The following is a 20345-nucleotide window of genomic DNA, read 5'->3' as shown; positions in this document are numbered from 1 at the left end:
ACTAAACAGTGACTGTCATTTGTGGGCAGGGAATTAAGGTCATGGGGAAACAGAAGTGACACTATTTATTTAAAAAAATCTCCCCTGTGTAATTCCCCTAATTCTTCACCATGGTTGAGAAAAAATGCTCTAAAACATGAATGTATCTTTTTTTTAGTTCTAAAATTCTGTGATTGCATGTCTCACTCTGAATAAATGTTACAAGGCATCAGAGATTTTAGGTCCAAATACTACTGATGTAATAAAATGAATTACCATTAAAAATAAGTCTATTCTTGGAGAGCAGACTTCCAAATAAGGTAGAATTTGAGATTCAACTAAGATTTACAATGCGAAGACTATTAAAAGTATTTATTAAAGTGAATCAATGTTTGGATATACATATATGTGTGTATGTAAATATATACACATATAACGTGTATATATATATATATACATATGTATGTGTAAATCCAATAACATTCAGGCTGAAGTTAAATGTCTGAAATATTGACATTCCATTTATGCTTGATCCTTTTAGCTTTTTCTGCACATGAAAACATTCAGTCACGTGTTCTAGAGAGATCGATTTGCCCAGTATTGTCTCTGGAGAACACAGTAGAAAATAGGACTCTCAGCATTTTGGTCACATGTGTGCTTTGTATGCAGTGACACTGCTGCTGTCTTCAAGCCAGGGAACTTACAAAGTCAAACCAATCTTCTGATTAAATGGACACAAATCAAAGGGCTTGTGTGCTTCTCAAAAACCTTAAAGCAAAATGTACCCAGTTTAAATACTGAAGATATTTATTTCAACTGTAAATAATATGGTGAAAGAAAGAGCTTATTTGCAAAAAGTAACAATAATAACAACAGCAAAAAGAAATTACATAGGAGTAAAGTAATAAAAGTGTATAAAACTACTCTAAAGAAAACTATGAAACAACTGAGAATAAGTACAAAGGAAGAGTTGAACATAGGAAAATGTATATACTCTCTGTTTTGATAAAATTACTAATTTTTTAAAAATGAAAACTGATCTGTATTTATGAACCCTTAATAAGAATAACAATAGTATTTTATGGACTAGATAAGCTAGTATAAAGTTTTGAGAAAATTAAATAATATACATGAATAACCAGTCGAATTTTGAAAAAGAGGATAATTAATATGGCCTAACTCTAGTAGATTATCAAATATATTATAAAATTTTAGTAATTAAAATGGTGTGACATTTGCACTGGAGATGGATCAATGTCACATAATGGTGATTTAGGAAATAGACTCAAATGCAAATGTTCAATTCATATATGATATTTCCCAACCACTGGAGAGGGAAATAGATTGCTTGTGTTGGAAGAACTAATTCTCTGGCCATTTGGAGAAAGCAAAGGAAGCTGCATATTTACCTTACTCATTTAAAGATTAAATCTCATGTGGATGAGATTTAAAGGTAAAAATGAATTTGGCATATAAACACATGAAAAGGTTCTCAAGTACAGTCATTATTAAAGAAATGTAAATTTTAAAAAAGAAAAACCTTTTGGGGGAAATTTAGTAATATCTATCTAAATTAAAATGGACATGTTTTCTGACCAGCGATTTCACTCTAAGAATTTATAATATAGATGTACCTGTACATGTACACAAAGTTTTTTTAAACAAGAATGTTTATTGTGGCATTATTTGTAGTAAGAAAAATGTGGTAACAAGCTAAATGTTTATGTGGTAATCGTTAGTGTTGTTTGCCAAATGTTTTCAGTTCTCCACCTTCTGGTGATTCTGGGATAGTATTTATTGGCCCTTTTGTTGTTAGATTGGATCATGTGTCTGGTTTTGACCAAGCAGTTGTAAGTAGAGGTTACATCTGTCATTTCTGGACCAAACATTTAATTGCTGGTGAGGCATCTTACAGAACAGGGGTTCCCAACCCACAGGCAATGGACCGGTACTGGTTCGTGGCCTGTTAGGAACCTGGCCACACAATAGGAGGTGAGTGGCAGGCGAGCAAGCGAAGCTTCATCTGTATTTACAGCCGCTCCCCATTGCTCACATTACCGCCTGAACTCCGCCTCCTCTCAGATCAGTGGCGGCAATAGATTCTCATAGGAGCGCGAACCCTACTATGAACTGCGCATGCGGGGGATCTAGGTTGCACACTCCTTATGAGAATCTAATGCCTGATGATCTGAGGTGGAGTTGAGGTGGTGATGTAGTGCTGGGGAGTGGCTGCAAATACAGATTATCGTTAGCAGAGAGGTTTGACTGCACAGAGACCATAATAAATCAATTGCTTGCAGACTCATATCAAAACCCTATCAGTTTTTCTCTTTCTGACTAGCTGATTCACTTTGTTATAAAGCAGAAACTAACACACCATTGTAAACCAATTATACTCCAAGAAAGATGTTTAAAAAATAAATAAATAAATAAATAAAACCCTATCAGTGAGTGGCAAGTGGCAAGCTGCATCTGGTGGCAGGCTTTAAATCAGAATCTGACACTTAATTATTTTAGTCCACACATGGCCCTTCCATTATTTTATTTACCACTTCCGTCCACGCCTCTTTCCTGCACTGCGCACTTGTCTCAGTCAGTTTTGGTAAGCCCACAAGCTAACCCTAGCCAAAATGAGTAAAAAACAAACATTGCTGGAGAACTTCTTTGAAGAGGGAGAAAGACCCAATGATGAGACAGTAGAAGACTCTAAGACTGCCAACAAAAAGAAAGCTGCATATAAAAGAAAATACCAAGAGTCCTTAAGATAAGGGTTCATTGCAACAGGTGATTCTCATTTTCCAAGCCTGCTTTGTATAATATGTGGTGACCGGCTATCCAGCAAAGCCATGAAACCTTCAAACCTGCTTTGCCACATGGAGACCAAGCACCCTGCATTAAAAGACAAGCCTTTGGAGTTTTTCAAAAGAAAAAAATGTGAACATGAAGAACAGAAGCAATTATTGAAGGCCACCACTTCATCAAATGTGTCTGCACTGAGAGCATCGTTCTTACTGGCTAACCGCGTGGCTAAAGCTAAGAAGCCCTTTACTATTGGTGAAGAGTTGATCCTGCTTGCTGCTAAGGACATTTGCCGTGAACTTTTAGGAGAGGCTACAGTTCAGAAAGTGGCATGTGTTCCTCTTTCGGCTAGCACCATAACTAGACGAATTGATGAAATAGCAGAGGATATTGAGGTACAATTGTTAGAGAGGATTAATGAGTCACCGTGGTACACAATCCAGGTTGATGAGTCTATTGACGTTGACAACAAGGCAGCAAAGCTTGTTTTTGTGCGATATATTTTTCAGGAGGATGTGCATGAGGATATGTTATGTGCACTTTTGTTGCCAACCAACACCACAGCTGCAGAACTATTCAAGTCTTTGAATGATTACATATCAGGAAAACTGAATTGGTCATTTTGTGTCGGTATGTGCACGGACATAACGGCTGCCATGACTGGACAGCTTTCTGGTTTCACTACTCTGGTCAAAGAGGTCACTTCTGAATGTGAGTCTACGCACTGTGTCATCCATAGAGAAATGCTGGCTAGCTGAAAAATGTCACCTGAACTTAACAGCGTTTTGCAGGATGTGATTAAAATTATCAACCACATTAAAGTACATGCCCTTAACTCATGTCCGTTCTCACAGCTTTGTGAGGAGATGGACGCAGAGCACACACGTCTTCCCTCATACACAGAAGTGAGATGGCTTTCTAAAGATAGGTCACTGGCCAGCGTTTTTGAGTTACAAGAGCCACTCCAGAGATTTCTTTTAGAAAAACAGTCACCACTGGCAGCACATTTCAGTGACACAGAATGGGTTGCAAAACTTGCTTACTTGTGTGACATATTCAACCTGCTCAACGAACTCAGTCTGTCACTTCAGGTGAGAATGACAACTGTGTTCAAGTCGGCAGATAAAGTGGCTGCATTCAAAGCCAAACTGGAATTATGGGGGTGACGTGTGAACACTAGGATTTTTGACATGTTTCAAACATTAGCAGAGATTTTGAAAGAGACTGAGCCAGGGCCTTCTTTCTCCCAGCTGGTGCATGATCACCTACCTAGCTTCCAAAAGAGTTTGAGCATTACTTCCCAACCACAAAAGACCCCCGAACTGGGAAGGAATGGATCTGTGACCCATTTGTGAATATAAGCCAGAGGAATTGACTTTGTCCATGCTAGAAGAGGATCAGTTGCTTGAGATTGCAAATGGCCTTAAACGTATGTTTGAGACAACTTCAAATCTCCATACATTCTGGATTAAAGTCAAGGCGGAATATCCTGAGATTGCCACAAAAGCACTGAAAAGCCTGCTTCCAGTTCCAACGTCCTGTCTTTGTGAAGCAGGGTTTTCTGCAGTGACAGCAACCAAAGCGAGATTACAGAGTAGACTGGACATAGCAACACACTACGGGTGTCACTGTCTCCCGTCACCCCCAGATGGGACCATCTAGTTGCAGGAAAACAGGCTCAGGGCTGCCCCTGATTCTGCATGATGGTGAGTTGTATAATTATTTCATTATATATTACCATGTAATAATAATAGAAATAAAGTGCACAATAAATGTCATCCCAAAACCATCCCCTCCCGCCCTAGTCCATGGAAAAATTGTCTTCCACGAAACCAGTCCCTGGTGCCAAAAAGGCTGGGGACCGCAGCTACAGAACACTGTCTCAGGCACTGTGACCTGTAATGTCTGAGATGGTGGTTGCTCCATTAGCAGGGCTCCCAGAGGGATTGCGCTGGACAGAGACCCCTCCTGACCGGTAACACAAATGAAGTGTGAATAAGAATTGAACCTTTTCTTTTTCCAGCCTATGAAATTTTGAGATTGTTACTACAGCTTAATTTAGCCTGTCCTGACAATACAATTCTTATCAATAAGTCCTAATTAAATAAATTATATTATTTACAAATTATGTAGTTCTACGTAGGGATTAAAAACAACTAGCTGAGATTCCCAGTGTGTTGCCATGGAATTATCTACAGTTTTCAATGAATATGAATGTATCACCCAGGTACTCATTTTTTTTTTCCTTCATATATGTTAGCACATTATGCACACTTTTGATAAAATTAGCATATTTTCACATCTTTATGTCTTCCTTCCCTCTATCACTCAATTAAAACAGATTATACTGTGTTTACTTTTATAGCTTTAACTCTACAACGTATTCTAATAGTTAAGTGTGTGGGTCCTGGAATCAGGATATCTGGGTTTGAATCTAGCTTTACCACCTACAGACTAATGTATTCTGGACAAGTTATTTACAGTCTTGGTTTCATTATCTATAAAATGGAGACAATAAATGTCTTTTCACTTGGAGTTATTATGAAGAATTTTATGAGATAATTCATGCCATGTACTTGGTACAATGCCTGGCACATAGTATTTGGTCAATAAATGTTAGTTAATGTTATTACTATTAGATTTAAAAGTATCTTTTGACCATTGGCTATAAAAGATGAGAAAATTGAAGTATTCACACTATCTTCCACTATTTCTACCTATCTTCTCACCAGCTTTTGTTAAATAAATTAATTCTACATTTGACAAGGTTTAAAATATTTACATTCAGCTCTATAACCATACTTAATAAGTTTGTTTTCATCTTGTTCCTACAGTCATGTGGATTCAGTGTTCACTGCAAATTCTTTTGTTACAGTTTTTCCATTTACCTTTTAGTTGTCTGTTTTTTTTTTTAAAGTTCCATTTCCTGAACATTTTGTTGTTGTTTCTATATTTGGACTCTTGAAAAAACAGATTGGTTGGTTGCAAAGTATTGGGGGTTTATTTTCTTTCTTTGAAAACTCTGTAGGCATTTCACTGTCTTCTAGCACTGAATGTTTTAGTGGAGCAGTCTGAGACCAACTTGATTCTTTCCTCATTTAAAAAAATTGTTTTTTTATTTTCACAGGATTCTTTTCCTGTTCTTTTTGACTTATTTATTTATTTTATTTTATTTTTTATTTTTTTTGGCTGTGTTGGGTCTTCGTTTCTATGCGAGGGCTTTCTCTAGTTGTGGCAAGCGGGGGCCACGCTTTATCGCGGTGCGTGGGCCTTTCACTGTCGTGGCCTCTCTTGTTGTGGGGCACAGGCTCCAGATGCGCAGGCTCAGTAGTTGTGGCTCACGGGCCCAGTTGCTCCGCGGCATGTGGGATCTTCACAGACCAGGGCTCGAACCCGTGTCCCCTGCATTGGCAGGCAGATTCTCAACCACTGCGCCACCAGGGAAGCCCTTTCCTCATTTTTAAAGGGTTTGATATTTTTACCTGGGACCCCAAAGGATTCTTTTTCTTGAAATCTACTTTATTAGGATATATCTTAGTGTTAGTCATGTACTATGGTGTCTTCTTTCTAACTGTACATTCAGTTAATTTTTTTTTCTGGAAAGATTTTCTGAGTTGCAATTGACTTAGCTGACAGGAAAGAGACTGGTGTGGGCATTTTCCCCTTGAGCTGGCTAGCTCACTCATTAGCGAAACCATTTGTATTCTTTGAAAAAATTTGGAAAATTGCGAAGCATAGGTAATAGGATGTTTCTAATCAATGTTTGTAGCTGTCCACCACTGGTACTTTCAAAAATTTCATGTGGACAACACTTGCTAGTAAATTAATTTCAATCCCCATTTGAACAACAATGCAATAAATTGTTATTTTCAAGATAGACCATTTGATAAGTGAAAGAAAGTCCATTGTAAGCTTGTAAATAACATATATATACGTGTGTATATATATATATATTTTTTCTAATTTATGAAACTGTCAAAAATCAGACACCACTATTTAAAATCATCAAATAGTTTATTTGAGCTCCATCACATGTAATAATGTGATACTCTGCATTCTCGTTCTGCATAGACAAATCACAGATTTCCTGTTGCTAGTCATTTGTCATCATCGAACTGCACCTGAAATAGAGATTAGGGGAGCTCAGGGTAGCAGAACCAATAGTTGAGTAGAAACTTGTTAGAGGTGATGGTATTAAGAGAAGAACAGGTACTTTATGTGTGCACCCCGGAAGCTGGCCCTGCCTAGGAGGCAGAAATGATGGTACTATTAATTAAAACAAAGTTCAGAATGACAGTCTGAGTTTTCTTTTTTCTTTTTTTTGAGAAGGTGATAAATTTTTAACTTTGAACATCTGAGTTTAAGATACTGGTGTCAAGCAAAGAGAAACATGGGCTTAGAGCTTAAGAGAGTTCAAACTTGTGATTTGAGTTATCTGCTCAAAGGTTTCTGTGTCTCAGTTTTTTTTTTTTTTTTCATCAGTAACATAGGGAGAATAATTGTGTGTCTACATCATAGGGTTGTTGTGAGGATTAAATGAGTTAATATATATGAAGTGCTTAAAAGAAAGTCTGGCACATAGCAAATGCTGCTTAGGTTTTGGCATTATCCTTATGGTTGTTGCTATTGTTGTTATGGTGACTTGAAGCCATGATAGTGTGTGAAATTCCATCCATGAATAGAAGAGTTTTAAGAAAAGTTCTTTGGATAAAGTCTGGAGTTGAAAGAAGTGATTGTGAAGGAGATGGGTAAATGAATGGTTTTAAAGTTTGAGAATAATTGCCGGGGTGGGGGTGGGGGGGGTGGATTACTGTGTCATGGAAATCAAGGGAGGAAAAAGCAGCAATTCAGTTGTTAAAGGACTTGTTTCTTTGAATGGTTTTAACTTGGAGTGGTTAGGACAGAAGTCTGATTATGTGAAATTAAGAGGTGGGACGAATGTGGGGGTCGTGGGTGTAGACTTTTCTATTAATAAGTTTAGAAATGAAGGAAAAGTGGTAGCTCGATGGCATGGAAGACCAAGTTAGGGATACTCTCTCCCAGTGAGAAGGCGTTCACTTTCGAGAAGAGTGTTCAGCCCAAGGCCCGAACTGTGCCATCACTCAATGTTTATTGCATGGATGATGAGTTATCTCATTTCACTCCTAACAACACTGCATTATTAGGTCATTTCAGAGGTGAAGAAGTCGAGACAGACACTGAGCCATCCCTCCAGCTTCACTTTGCACCACTTTGAATTTCTTTATGTTTCTTGAATAATACCTTCTGAGTAAATACCACTTCTCAGGAAATGTTATTTCATTCATTGTTAATGGTCCTCAGATTCATGGAACTATTGAGTGATCAGACAATTTAAACTCAAATTTAATTGGCTCCAAAGCTGATATATTTTTACTGCTCAGGGAGTTGGTAAGACGGAAATAATAATGGGAAAAAATGCCAAGGGAGGCAACGATATGAGTGTCTTGTTGAAATGATAGAGGAAATGATGTCCAAGGTGAGCAGTTATGGGGTGGAGGAGAAGGACACAGGATGAGAAAATGATGCTTCTCCCCATAACCGATACAAAGAGAAATGCTGAGTAAGGACACTTGAGAGGTATTGAGGGACTAGATTGGGAAATGAATGAAAATCTGTTCATTGACAGTATGGAAGTGAGAAAGGCTGGAAGGTAGGAGGTTTTGGTTGAGGAGACTACATCAGAATTTGAGGTCTGGCTAGAAGCTATTTCAGCTCTATAGTTGAACGTGTGGTGGGGTCAATCAGAGATTTGGAGTGAAGATAACCATGAAACTAGTGTCTGTGAAAGCAAAAGTCCTCAGAAAGAAGGCATTGTAATTTTTGAAAGGAAAACTATTAGGTGGGCATTCATATCATAGTTGAAGTTTAAAGAGCACCATGGAAAAGCAGACTGTAAGAGTTAGGTATATGTCACAGACATCAAAAGAGGGGAAGTGTGATTGTGATTGTCACATGGTTGGAAAGTGTGTTGTTGCCTGTTTTCTTCTCAGTCAGTGAGAAGGATGGCCTGGGAAAAGAAGTGGCCTCTATTAGAATACCTGTCAAATAATGTCAAACTCTGGAGGAACTGAGATGAAAAGTTTGGAAGAGATAGTGATTAAGATTCTGTACTTTTAAGGCAGACACACTTATATTCAAGTACTAGGACTGACATGTGTTAGCTGTGTGACTTGAGCCCTTGTCCCTGCATCTTTAAAGTCTAGTGAACCTATTGGATGAAGCTGTTGAGGGGGAACAGATGAGATATGGCGTGTAAAGCACGTAAAGAGTAAATTTTCAATTAGTATTTTCTATGGTGAGAGACAGCACTGATTTTTCTGGTTAAGAATTTAGGCTGTGGGAGCAGATGTCCTTGATTTGGTATCTTCCCAGTAGTGTACAGTCTGTGAGAATTTAGGAATAGCTACTCCACCCCGCTAACCCTCAGTGAACTCATCTTTTAATGGGGATCATGTTAGTGTGTGTTTAATAAGAATGCCCTGGAAAGGAGAGCATGTAAAAGTATTTAGTATAGTGCCTGGCACAGAACAGGTACTTAATGAGCATTAAAATGTTAGCTGTTATTCTTAATAATAAATAAAAGTAATTCATGATATAAGGCAGAATCAAGGATAGTAATTTTATTTAGACTACTTAGTTTATATTTTGTCAGTCTATAGCTGGCTTTAACTAAGGTAAGTATTAGAATTCATTTTTTAACAGCAAATATTCTTAATTTTCTTTTTGACTTTAGTTCATTGGAAATCCTGGGATTCAGAAATGTGGATTAAAAGTAATTTCTTCTATAGCGCATTTTCCTGATGCATTAGAGGTGTTATCCCTGGAAGATGCTATTGATTCGGTGCTTCACACACTGCAGATGTATCCAGATGACCAAGGTTGGTACAACTGAACTCAGGATTTAGATTTTTATAGGCCTTTAGCTGTTGGTTGGACATGTTTAATTTTTTTCTTCAGTTTTGAGATTTAAAACAATAAATTTTGTTTATTTTTTCTTTTTTTTTTAGAAATTCAGTGTCTGGGTTTAAGTCTTATAGGATGTTTGATTACAAAGAAGAATTTATGCACAGGCACTGGGCATCTGCTGGCAAAAATTCTGATTTCCAGCCTACAACGATTTAAGGATATTGGTGAAATACAGATGAAAGTATGTGCATTATCTTGAAGGGAATTGCGATCTTGTACAGATTTCTCTTTCAGAGCAGCTGGTGTAACTCCCACTTTGCGTTAATGGGTATATTCTAGTTAATTGAAAACCATTTTTATCATTTTGTAGTATTTTAATTATAGTAGATGAAGAGAATTGGATTGAATCTCAAAATATCCTGTTTCATTACTAAATCTCTAAAATTAGTATGTTTATTTGTCATTTATCTTTTCCATGAAAGAGCACAGAATGTGCTAAAGAAATTTCAGCTAGCTGAGCTTTATTTGCTTAGATTTTAGATAAGTAAAAGTTATAATTATTCTGAAGTTTGTCATTCTCTGTGTTTTATTATTAGCTGCTTACCTAGTAATTTTGCCCCTTGATTTTTTTTCTTGCAGTGAAACAATATTTTAAACATTTTTCATCAAGCAAAATTTAAAATGGGATCTATATTAACTGTCTGTAAGGAATCCAAGATACTGGTTTAAGATTAATTTAGGGGAGATTAAGAAGTAAATTGTTTCAGAGTGTTTTTCTTTTAATGTTAGCAAAACAAATAGTTTCCTTAAGAGTTTCTGCCTTGGTTGTGGTTTTTTAGTAATGGAGTTTACAACTTTCATAAACCAAATATTTTCATAAATGGCAGCCTTCACCAGGAGTGGAAATGTCTAAGCTCTAATCTTTGCACAGACATTATTAGTAAATGTGATAATGCATGTAAGATTTTAAATTATAAAGTGCTGAACACACAACCAAAAATGTGTTTTAGAACCAAAATGTCTTTTATAAATCTGCTTTTTGTAATGTGCCTCAACCTAGGCTGATTAAAGCCAAGGCAGAATTGATTGTAAGTAATCCTAGGGAAAGGAAATTATTTTGTGCAGGTATGAAGCTGTCAGTCAGTATTTATTCATCTAAGCATAAATTTTAGGATTTTTATAGTAGAGGTTGTAAACTATTGACCAGTGGGCTAAATTTGGCTTGTCAACATATTTTATTTGGCCAGTTCCGTGTTTATAAGTTTTTAACTTGAATTATATGCCTTCTATGTATTTGCATTACCTGCTTTGCTATTGCATTCATTTGAGTTTGCAAGGACCTCTGCTCTAGAGGTTAGTGGACCACATGCCGCTCAGACCTGCATAGATTAATACTATTTCTCCCGTCAAATGTTAGGAAGCATTTGTAGAAACTCAGCATCTTAAGAGCTCAAAATAATAATTTTAACATTTAGATGATTTCATTAATATATACTAGAAAGATAAAAAATTTTAAAGTTAAGTTGATATTCGGTGAGTTTACCCAAGCTATATAATAGTCAAGTCAGAAGTTCACAACTCTTGGGGTGGTTCTAAAAAGTAATGGTGTACTGATCAGTTCTTTATAAATGATTTGCTACAAGGATGTAAATCTCAGAGTGTCTTTAGAGCTTCTCTCAGATGCACTCAATGTGAATAAAATCTTGGAACTCACATTTGTCTGAGGTTAAAATTTCAGAAGATAGCACAAAAATATTAGGGGAAATGCTAAGCTATTTAGAGAACCTGATCTGCAATCTTGTAATAAGCAATTCACATCACTGGTCTATTTGGATTTGTGGCACTGCTGACTCTGCTGTTCTAATCCTGATTAATATCTGGCTTTCAACCTGTAGGTATGGCTTCAGGCAGGGAATCTTTAAAAGGCAGATTTTGGTGTATTAGGTATTTTTCCTGCTTTGCTAGATGATAGTTTGTAAACTAGCATCTTATTCTCTGTGCACCTGCTTATTTCTTAATAACGAGAGAGCAAGATGTATTTGTTTCATTGTTTCAAGGTTTATAGCTTTAAAGTACAAATCTAATAAATACATCTACTTAGCTAAGTGAACATCCAAGGTTTTAAGTACCATATACAGTCTCTCTTTCACATTATTTATTTATTCTTTTTTGTCCACAATTGCTTTGTTATTATTTTTGATCACACTTTCAGGGATTTCAGGCAATCTTGACAGTACTGGAATTGTCAGTGTCTTTTTCCAAGCTGCTGGTGCATCATTCCTTTGATTCAGTAATATTCCATCAGTTGTCCTCCAACATCATGGAGCAAAAGGATCAACAGGTACAATGTTTTTCACCTGTATTCTAACTGTTAACACATTTAGCTAACTCTAATCCTCACTTCCATTCTTTTTAGTTTCTAAATCTTTGTTGCAAGTGCTTTGCAAAATTGGCTATGGATGATGAGTTAAAAAGTGTGATGCTAGAGAGAGCATGTGATCAGAATAACAGCATCATGGTTGAATGCTTGCTTCTGTTGGGAGCGGATGCCAATCGAGCAAAAGAAGCAGCTTCTTTAATTTGTCAGGTAAATATTCAAGGACTCATTTTTGTCTTTTTTTCTGTAATTTGACTCTGCCATTGTATAGCCCTTATCTACATCCTATTATTCTTCACTACACAAATTTACCAGTTTATCGAACAATTGCTTGTGATTTGTAGGAGTTTAGATTCACAGAATTTCAGAGGTAATAGGGTCCCTTAGGTGTTATTATCTAATCATTCATTTTACTTTTCTACCTAGCTTGTTAAGTTGATAAATAACTTTTCAAATGTGTCTCCTACTATGCAACTCTGTGCAAATCGTTCTCCAGCCACACACCATACAACACATGGTTTTATCTTGTTTTGATCATCTTTCAGCTATTTTCTCTCTGTTTTCAGTTTCTCTCACTAGAAAATTCTCCCCTCAGGGCTACCACATGTGGCCCTGTAGGCTGTGTACTGCACACTTTGGGGTGCTGTACACATTGACAACCCTGCTGTGGGCCACCCTGCAGTTGTGTGGCACTGGGCCTGCTTCCCTTCTCTCCCTTCCCTCATGCACTGTGCAAACACATCTATCTAATTCTTCTGCTTTGCCTTCAAAATCTAACCCAAATTCCTTGTCCTCAATAAAGCCCTCCCCACACTCCCAGACCTCCATACAAAATAAAGATTTACTTCTTGTGTAAGTCCGTGACAGTTTATGTACACCTCTTTATATTTTGTGAGTTATGTGAAGGTAGAGATGTACAAGGTTCATCTATGTATCATTCAGAATATCTAACTCACTGCTTTACATACAGTATGAATTCGGTACATATTTATCAGAGTGCATTACATGTTATTTCAAGTTTGTCTTCATTCTATGAATTTTAGCGTTTATAATAGCATTCGGGAAGCACTACATATGTTTTCTGGATACTTAATATTTCCAACAAAGCAATTATGTAGTGATTTAATATTCATTATTAAATAACCAGCAGAATGCTGTGTTTTCCAATAGTTTACTTTTAAAGCCTTACTTTGTTTAATTTCCCAGTCACCTATGGATTCGTATCAATTTGTCAACTGTAAGATTAAGTTAGTACTAATTAGCAATCTACCTAAAAAGAAACTGAACCTGTAACTCATTTTCATGCACAATTAATTTATGCATTAAAACCAAATACATAATCAAATTATTTAAATTAGTCATATTTCATTTAAGCAAGCAACATTAAAAATAGTTGCTTCTCTGTTATTAAAGATAATTAAATTATTTTCCTCAATAATTTAGTATGTTTTTATTGTGTATCTTTTGTGTGATCTTGAGATCATTGAGTTAATGTTACTTGGATTGAAAAGAAACTTCCCCTTCAGATTTTTCCTAGGGAAACAACATAACTAAAATCACTTGAGTGCAATTACTCTACATTCCCCACAGGGAGTGCTTTCTACTTTTCTCTCAATTTATCCAAATATTTCTATACAAAAGGCTTTTTACCTTATTCTTCTTCCCAAGTTCTTTTGGACTTAATGTACTTATTTATATCTTTTCTTCTTAAAATCAGATCTTTACATCCATGGGTGTATTAAATGTAAAGAATTTATCCTAGTTGTCAGAGATTATTTGTATCTAACAAATAATAAATGTTGATTAAATATTGTGGGTAGATCGATTGGACATACCTTATTTTGTACCAGTGCAAAGTAACATAATCAAGACTATTCATGCACCAATGCTGCATAATTAAGAACTATTCAGAGCAAGGACAGAGAATCTTGTTAGGTTTTCTGAGGTGAATGTAATAATAATGTAATGTACATGATTGGTAGAGAAGAATATGGAAGATTAATACTGGGTGTGAAAATGTATGAATAGAGACCTGAAGATGACTCATCAAGTCATGGTGGGAAGAGCAAGTATAATGAATTGTGAATAAATATAATAGCAGACGCTTCTGTGGTGTTCATTATCACCTGGGCCCTGCTCTGAGCCCTTTACTTAAACTCCTCACAACAACCTTAAGAATAAGTCCTAGTATTATCCTATTATGCAGGAGAGGAATTGAGGCTCAGAAAGGTTAAGTAACTTGCCTGAGGACACTCTACAGGTAAGTAGTGGAAAATCTGCCTGCTTTAATCTTTTGTTTACATAACAGATTCATGATAGTGGTGGTGGGGGGAGGGGGTTGTACATTCATTCCTGAATGCTGGTTTGAAATATTAGGATATGATTGTGGGCTGAATTATTTATAAATTAGAATATGAGAGACAAGATAGCAAAGGATAGTAAATTACAGTTTGATTATATTTGAATTATCCTCATTATTAAAATACAAAACTGTGTGTATCTGAGCAGTATTTTTTTTCCTTCTCATGAAGTTGGAATTACTTTCATAATTTTATTTCTTTTGTCTGATACTGTTTCTTATATATTTATCTCTTCATGACACCATATCCCTGAAATCAGCTTGGATAGCTTGGGTCCCCCGAGGAAAATTCTGCTATAAAATGTATTGAGCATCTTCCCTGTGGAAAGCACAGTGCTAGATAGTCAGTAAAGAATAGAAAAGGAGTTTCCTGTTTCAAAGTGTCTATTGGGAGATGGGGGAGGATAAAACATAAATCACCATAATACAAGGTAGGCAGTAAATGCCATAATTTAGAGGTAAAAGATTGCTGGTCTCCAAGAGAAGAAATGAGTTTTTTGGCCCCTCCCTCCCTCCCTCCCTCCCCCCCTCCCTCCCTTCCTTCCTTCCTTTAAAATTTCCTGTGGGCCCTTAAAGGATTTTAATAATTTGCTAAATTAAATATATTCCTTAGGCATTGTGCTAGGGTACAGAGGTACAAATTGAATTGCAGTAGCATCCATGCCTTTCATTCTAGTTATAAAGCAGATAAGCATGTCTAGTTCAGTGTGCTAAGTGCTATGTTAAACAAAATGGGATGGGCATCTGGAGGAGGAAGGGTGTGTGTAGCCTGGGAAGTTGATAGCAAGGACTTAATGTGCAAGAGAGTTTAAAACTATTCCTTCAAGAATGAACAACTTTTTACTGGCTGAAGAGCAGAATTAGATATTTGAGGCAGGAGAAATAGCATAAATGAAGGTAATGAGGTTTGCAAAATTTCATGTCGTATTTGGGGGAATGTCCTGGAGCAGAACGGTTTTAGAAGATTTTAAAATAGGATAATGACCTGATCATATCCGGACTAGAAAAGTACTATAGTGGCTCTGGGGAGAATGGGTTGAAGGTGGGTGATCCTGGAGACTGGTGGGCATTAAGTTGGTGCCGTCACACCACAGGACTGTCCCCTCAAACCTCTTGGACACACTTTAATTCTGAAGAATTCAGGAATTTTCCCCAACCATCTTGTTCCACCGACCTGGTACCCTGAATCTTAGGGTCTTCTTTCCTTTTATTTTTTAATCCTTAATATTGGGTCATGAAAGGAGCACAGGCTTTGGAGCCAGCAGATTTGATTTCAAATCCAAGTCTCTTATTGACTAGCTCTAAGGGTTTGGACAAATCACATATTTTTCCTAAATATTCATCTATAAAATGGGGGTAATAATTTTTACGGCATAGGTTTTTAAAAAATAAGGATTGGAGGTCATGTGTTTACAGAAGTTAGCACAGTACCTGGCATATAATATTTATATTATCTATGACTTTGTTCTTCTAGTTGATAACATCACATTCCATTGCCTTTCAGAAGCTGTTGCTGGGTTGGACCAGTGTGCTATGCTGCAGGTTGCTAAGGCTTCTCTCTGCTTACTATGGTCACTCTAGTTTTTGTAGCAGCTAGCATGCTAACCCACCTTGAGGACATGCTCTGAAAACTTAACATTCAGGGGAAGGTAGGAAACTGAGAGACAAGATATGTTTTTGTGGAAATTAAAATTCTTGTCCTGGAAAACCAGAAGTAAATGATGACTGTCCTTTGCATGTGGCATTAGCAAATTTTATAATATTTATACTCACACTTAGTTATTCTATGTCACGAATGAAGGCAGGGCAGTAGCATTTACTGTGTTAAGGTACTAGTTTCCCAGATGTCTTCCAATGAGCAAACAGAAGTCCAAAAGTATGAGAAACGTGTAAATTGTTGGAGCCTCAGGTATTCTGACTTCAAGCCTATGAGTTTTATTTCATATCATGTTGCCTTTTTCATGGTAACTGACTCTCATGTGGCAGATTTATTTGATTTATGCTGCTCTGATATTTGTGGTGCTAATCTTATTTTATTTTCCTAATCTATTTCAAGGATGAGTTTGCCTTATTTTGTTTCATTCTAAATTTATGGATGTAGGGAAAAATCACTCCAAGTTTGATTATCAGTCTCTTAAAAGGAAAAATGACAGGTTTTTAATTTGCTTACCTTCTCTTTTTCTTTAATAGGTATGTGAGAAAGCTAGCAGTCCCAAACTGGTAGAACTGTTACTGAATAGTGGATCCCGTGAGCAGGATGTACGGAAAGCTCTAACAATCAGCATTGGGAAAGGCGACAGCCAAATCATCAGCTTACTCTTAAAGAGGCTTGCCCTGGATCTGGCCAATAATAGCATCTGCCTTGGAGGATTTTGTATGGGAAAAATTGAACCTTCTTGGCTTGGTCCTCTATTTCCAGATAAGACATCTAATTTAAGAAAAGAGACAAGTAAGGATTAACAGGAAAAATCTGTACAAGTCTTAATTTTAGTAGTATTTTTAAAAATCACTAATCTTTTAGTTAGTTTTCATTCCAGTTTGGTTCACCTTAAGCCAAAAATATTGTAAAGGCTTGGATATCTTTTTTTTTTTTTTTTTGTCAAGAAATGCTTGAAACTGACATTATATTTAAGTTCTTTATGAGCCAGCAAATACATATTTTATAAAGATAGAGCAAAACAGTGGGATCTTTCTGTCAGGTTTCTTTTCTTTGTTACATATTTTATTTTTTATTATAAAAATAATCTATGTGCATTTACAAATAGAAAAACATAAGAATCCTAAGGAAGAAAATAACAACTTATTTTTTCACTTATAGGTAATCAATGTAGATTTTTTCCCTAGACTTTTTGTATGCTTACATATGAATTAAAATATGTGCATGGAAACATAAACACATATATACTTTGCATTTTCAAGTTAGTATACTTTGCATTTCACTTAAGGATGTATTTTCAAGTTAATATAGATCTTGTATACATTAAGTACATTGATGACAGTTACCAGTACCATCTATACTAGTGCTTTTCACATAGGAAGTGCTCATTAAATATAGTATAGGCAAATATAAAATTCGGTAAGAAATTATGTTGATAAGCATATGTGGAAACAGGCACTTCACACATTATAGATATGAATTCAAATTGTCCTCTTTTGAGGAAAATTTGGCAATATCCATTAATACTTTAAATGTACACCCATACTTTTTTGACCCAGGAATATGCTGATAGGGATCCATGATACAGGCATTCTTAATGTGCACAAAAATTATGTTCAAGGATGCACATTAAAATATTATTCATAATAACAAAAAATTAGGGAAAAACCTAGGTATTCCCCAAAAGGAACTATTCAAATTAATTATGGTATGTTCATGCAGTGGAATGCTTTGCATTCATTGGGAGAAAAACATCTAGCAAATCCAAATGTCCAGATATAGAATGCATTCTTTCTTTTTTTTTTAATAAATTTATTTATTTTTGGCTGCGTTGGGTCTTCTTTGCTGTGCACGGGCTTTCTCTAGTTGTAGCGAGTCGGGGCTACTCTTCATTGCGGTGTGCGGGCTTCTCACTGCGGTGGCTTCTTTTGTTGTGGAGCACAGGCTATAGGTGCGCAGGCTTCAGTAGTTGTGGCATGCAGGCTCAGCAGTTGTGGCTCCTGGGCTCTAGAGCACAGGCTCAGTAGTTGTGGCACACGGGCTTAGTTGTCCCGCGGCATGTGGGATCTTTCCGGAACAGGGCTCGAACCTGTGTCCCCTGCATTGGCAGGCGGATTCTTAGCCACTGTGCCACCAGGGAAGTCCCTAGAATGCATTCTTAAGGGAAAAAACACTGTTAGAGAACAGTGTTTTTAGTATACTAGTATTGGTGAAAAGACAGTTGGGATATGGTAGTCATAAGCGTTCGAATGTGAAAAGACCATGTTGGGAAGAAAAATCCAGAAATGGGTTCCCTGGTTGCCTTGGAAACTAATGAAATATGATTAGAGTCCATGTTTTATCACTTCAATTGGTCTCATGCCAACAACCTGCTTACTTTAATCTTTGATCTCTGATGGAGAGGAATTGTGGGCCTTTGGAGAGGTATGAAGAGAGATATACATTCAGGGTATTCTTTTGTTTCTGTATGAAGTTTTTTACAAGTGTTGACAAGTCTTACCTAATTTAAAAAATATAATGTCATTTGATAGATTGGAGGGCATAGCCATAAGTTTTCTGACAACTGGTCTGAGTAAAGAACATTTTGAATTCAAAGCTTTAAAACATTTTCCAGGTACTATTTGAGTTACGCACACATGTTGTAATGTGAGTTATGAGAGTAATATTTGAAGAAATTTTCCAGGATATATGTAGGACAATGAGAACTCTGCCAACTTATTTCTTCAATATAGAGCATAATATAAAATGCAGTAAAATAGCAAGAAGAATGTTAAGAATTTTGAAATTTCATCAAATTTCCTAATAGAATGAATCACTCAGCAAATAGTTTATAAAAATAAGAATGTCATTTATTATCTTCTGTGTTCTAAGTGTTTTGCTAAAAACTTCACATGCATCATATTCTTTAATATTTTCCATAATCCTGTGCTGTGTATGTTGTTGTCTTCACTTCCCAAGTGAGGACACTGACACTCAGGGAGCTTGTATAGCTTGCAAGTGACTTGAGCACAGGCCTGTCTGGCTTCAAGGCCCAGACCTTTTTCTGGATCAAGTGTTTCATAAAGGTTCAGTTTTTTCACCAACACCAAAGCTTTGTGTAAATTTTTATGATTTTTAAAAAATTTAAGTTCATTGCCTACTACTTTATACAGTATCATGATTGCATAGTGACTTTGAAGTAAGAATAAAAAATTCCCTTAGAAGTAGGAGACTATATAAGGAACTTTGGTATGATATATGTTTATGCTTGTATAATTACTGATTTCTAAAAATAGAACTACCATACGACCCAGCAATCCCACTACTGGGCATATACCCAGAGAGAACCATAAATCAAAAAGAGTCATGTACCACAGTGTTCATTGCAGCACTATTTACAATAGCCAGGACATGGAAGCCACCTAAGTGTCCATCAACAGATGAATGGATAAAGAAGATGTGGCACATATATACAATGGAATATTACTCAGCCATAAAAAGAAACGAAATTGAGCTATTTGTAGTGAGGTGGATGGACCTAGAGTCTGTCATACAGAGTGAAGTAAGTCAGAAAGAGAAAAACAAATACTGTATGCTAACACATATATATGGAATCTAAAAAAAAAAAGGTTCTGAAGAACCTAGGGGCAGGACAGGAATAAAGACAGACAGAGAGTGGACTTGAGGACATGAGGAGGGAGAAGGGTAAGCTGGGATGAAGTGAGAGAATGGCGTGGACATATATACACTACCCAATGTAGAATGGATGACTGGTGGGAAGCAGCCGCATAGCACAGGGAGATCAGCTCGGTGCTTTGTGACCACTTAGAGGGGTGGGATAGGGAGGGTGGGAGGGAGACACAAGAGGGAGGAGATATGGGGATGTATGTATATATATAGCTGATTCACTTTGTTATAAAGCAGAGACTAACACAACATTGTAGAGCAATTATACTCCAATAAAGATGTTGAAAAAAAAAAAGTTGTTGCTGGTATATCTTTTTATTTTTAGATATAGGATCCACCCTAGCGAGAATGGTGCTCAGATATCAGATGAAAAGTGCTGTGGAAGAAGGAACAGCCTCAGGCAGCAGTGGGAATTTTTCTGAAGAAATACTTGATAAATTTGATGAATGGACCTTCATTCCCGAGTCTTATGTTGACAATGTGTTTGCTCAAAGTGATGACCTGGATAGTGAAGGTAATTATTACTAAACAATAGAGTCTGTTATGTTTTAAAACACTTACCCTCTGGCATGTAACAGTAG

At 36.5% G+C, this 20345-nt stretch overlaps 1 protein-coding gene across 5 annotated transcripts in view; it reads left to right on the top strand.

Moving 5' to 3' along the window:
- Nucleotides 1–20345, top strand: part of LRRK2 (leucine rich repeat kinase 2) — a 142756-nt gene that overhangs the window by 45729 nt on the left and 76682 nt on the right. For 4 of the 5 annotated variants that reach the window (XM_007168314.2, XM_007168313.2, XM_007168315.2 and 1 more), the window contains 6 exons: nucleotides 9533–9677; nucleotides 9807–9946; nucleotides 11918–12046; nucleotides 12122–12292; nucleotides 16632–16890; nucleotides 20090–20278. In XM_007168314.2, coding sequence (XP_007168376.2) covers nucleotides 9533–9677; nucleotides 9807–9946; nucleotides 11918–12046; nucleotides 12122–12292; nucleotides 16632–16890; nucleotides 20090–20278 — 1033 coding nt within the window. The remainder of the gene's footprint in view (nucleotides 1–9532; nucleotides 9678–9806; nucleotides 9947–11917; nucleotides 12047–12121; nucleotides 12293–16631; nucleotides 16891–20089; nucleotides 20279–20345) is intronic. The other variant, XM_057556675.1, reaches the window with a different exon arrangement.

The sequence above is a fragment of the Balaenoptera acutorostrata genome, chromosome 11, assembly GCF_949987535.1.
Source record: "Balaenoptera acutorostrata chromosome 11, mBalAcu1.1, whole genome shotgun sequence".
NCBI lineage: Eukaryota > Metazoa > Chordata > Mammalia > Artiodactyla > Balaenopteridae > Balaenoptera > Balaenoptera acutorostrata.
Note: the sequence above shows the minus strand (reverse complement) of the source record. Positions and strands in the feature narration are given on the sequence as shown.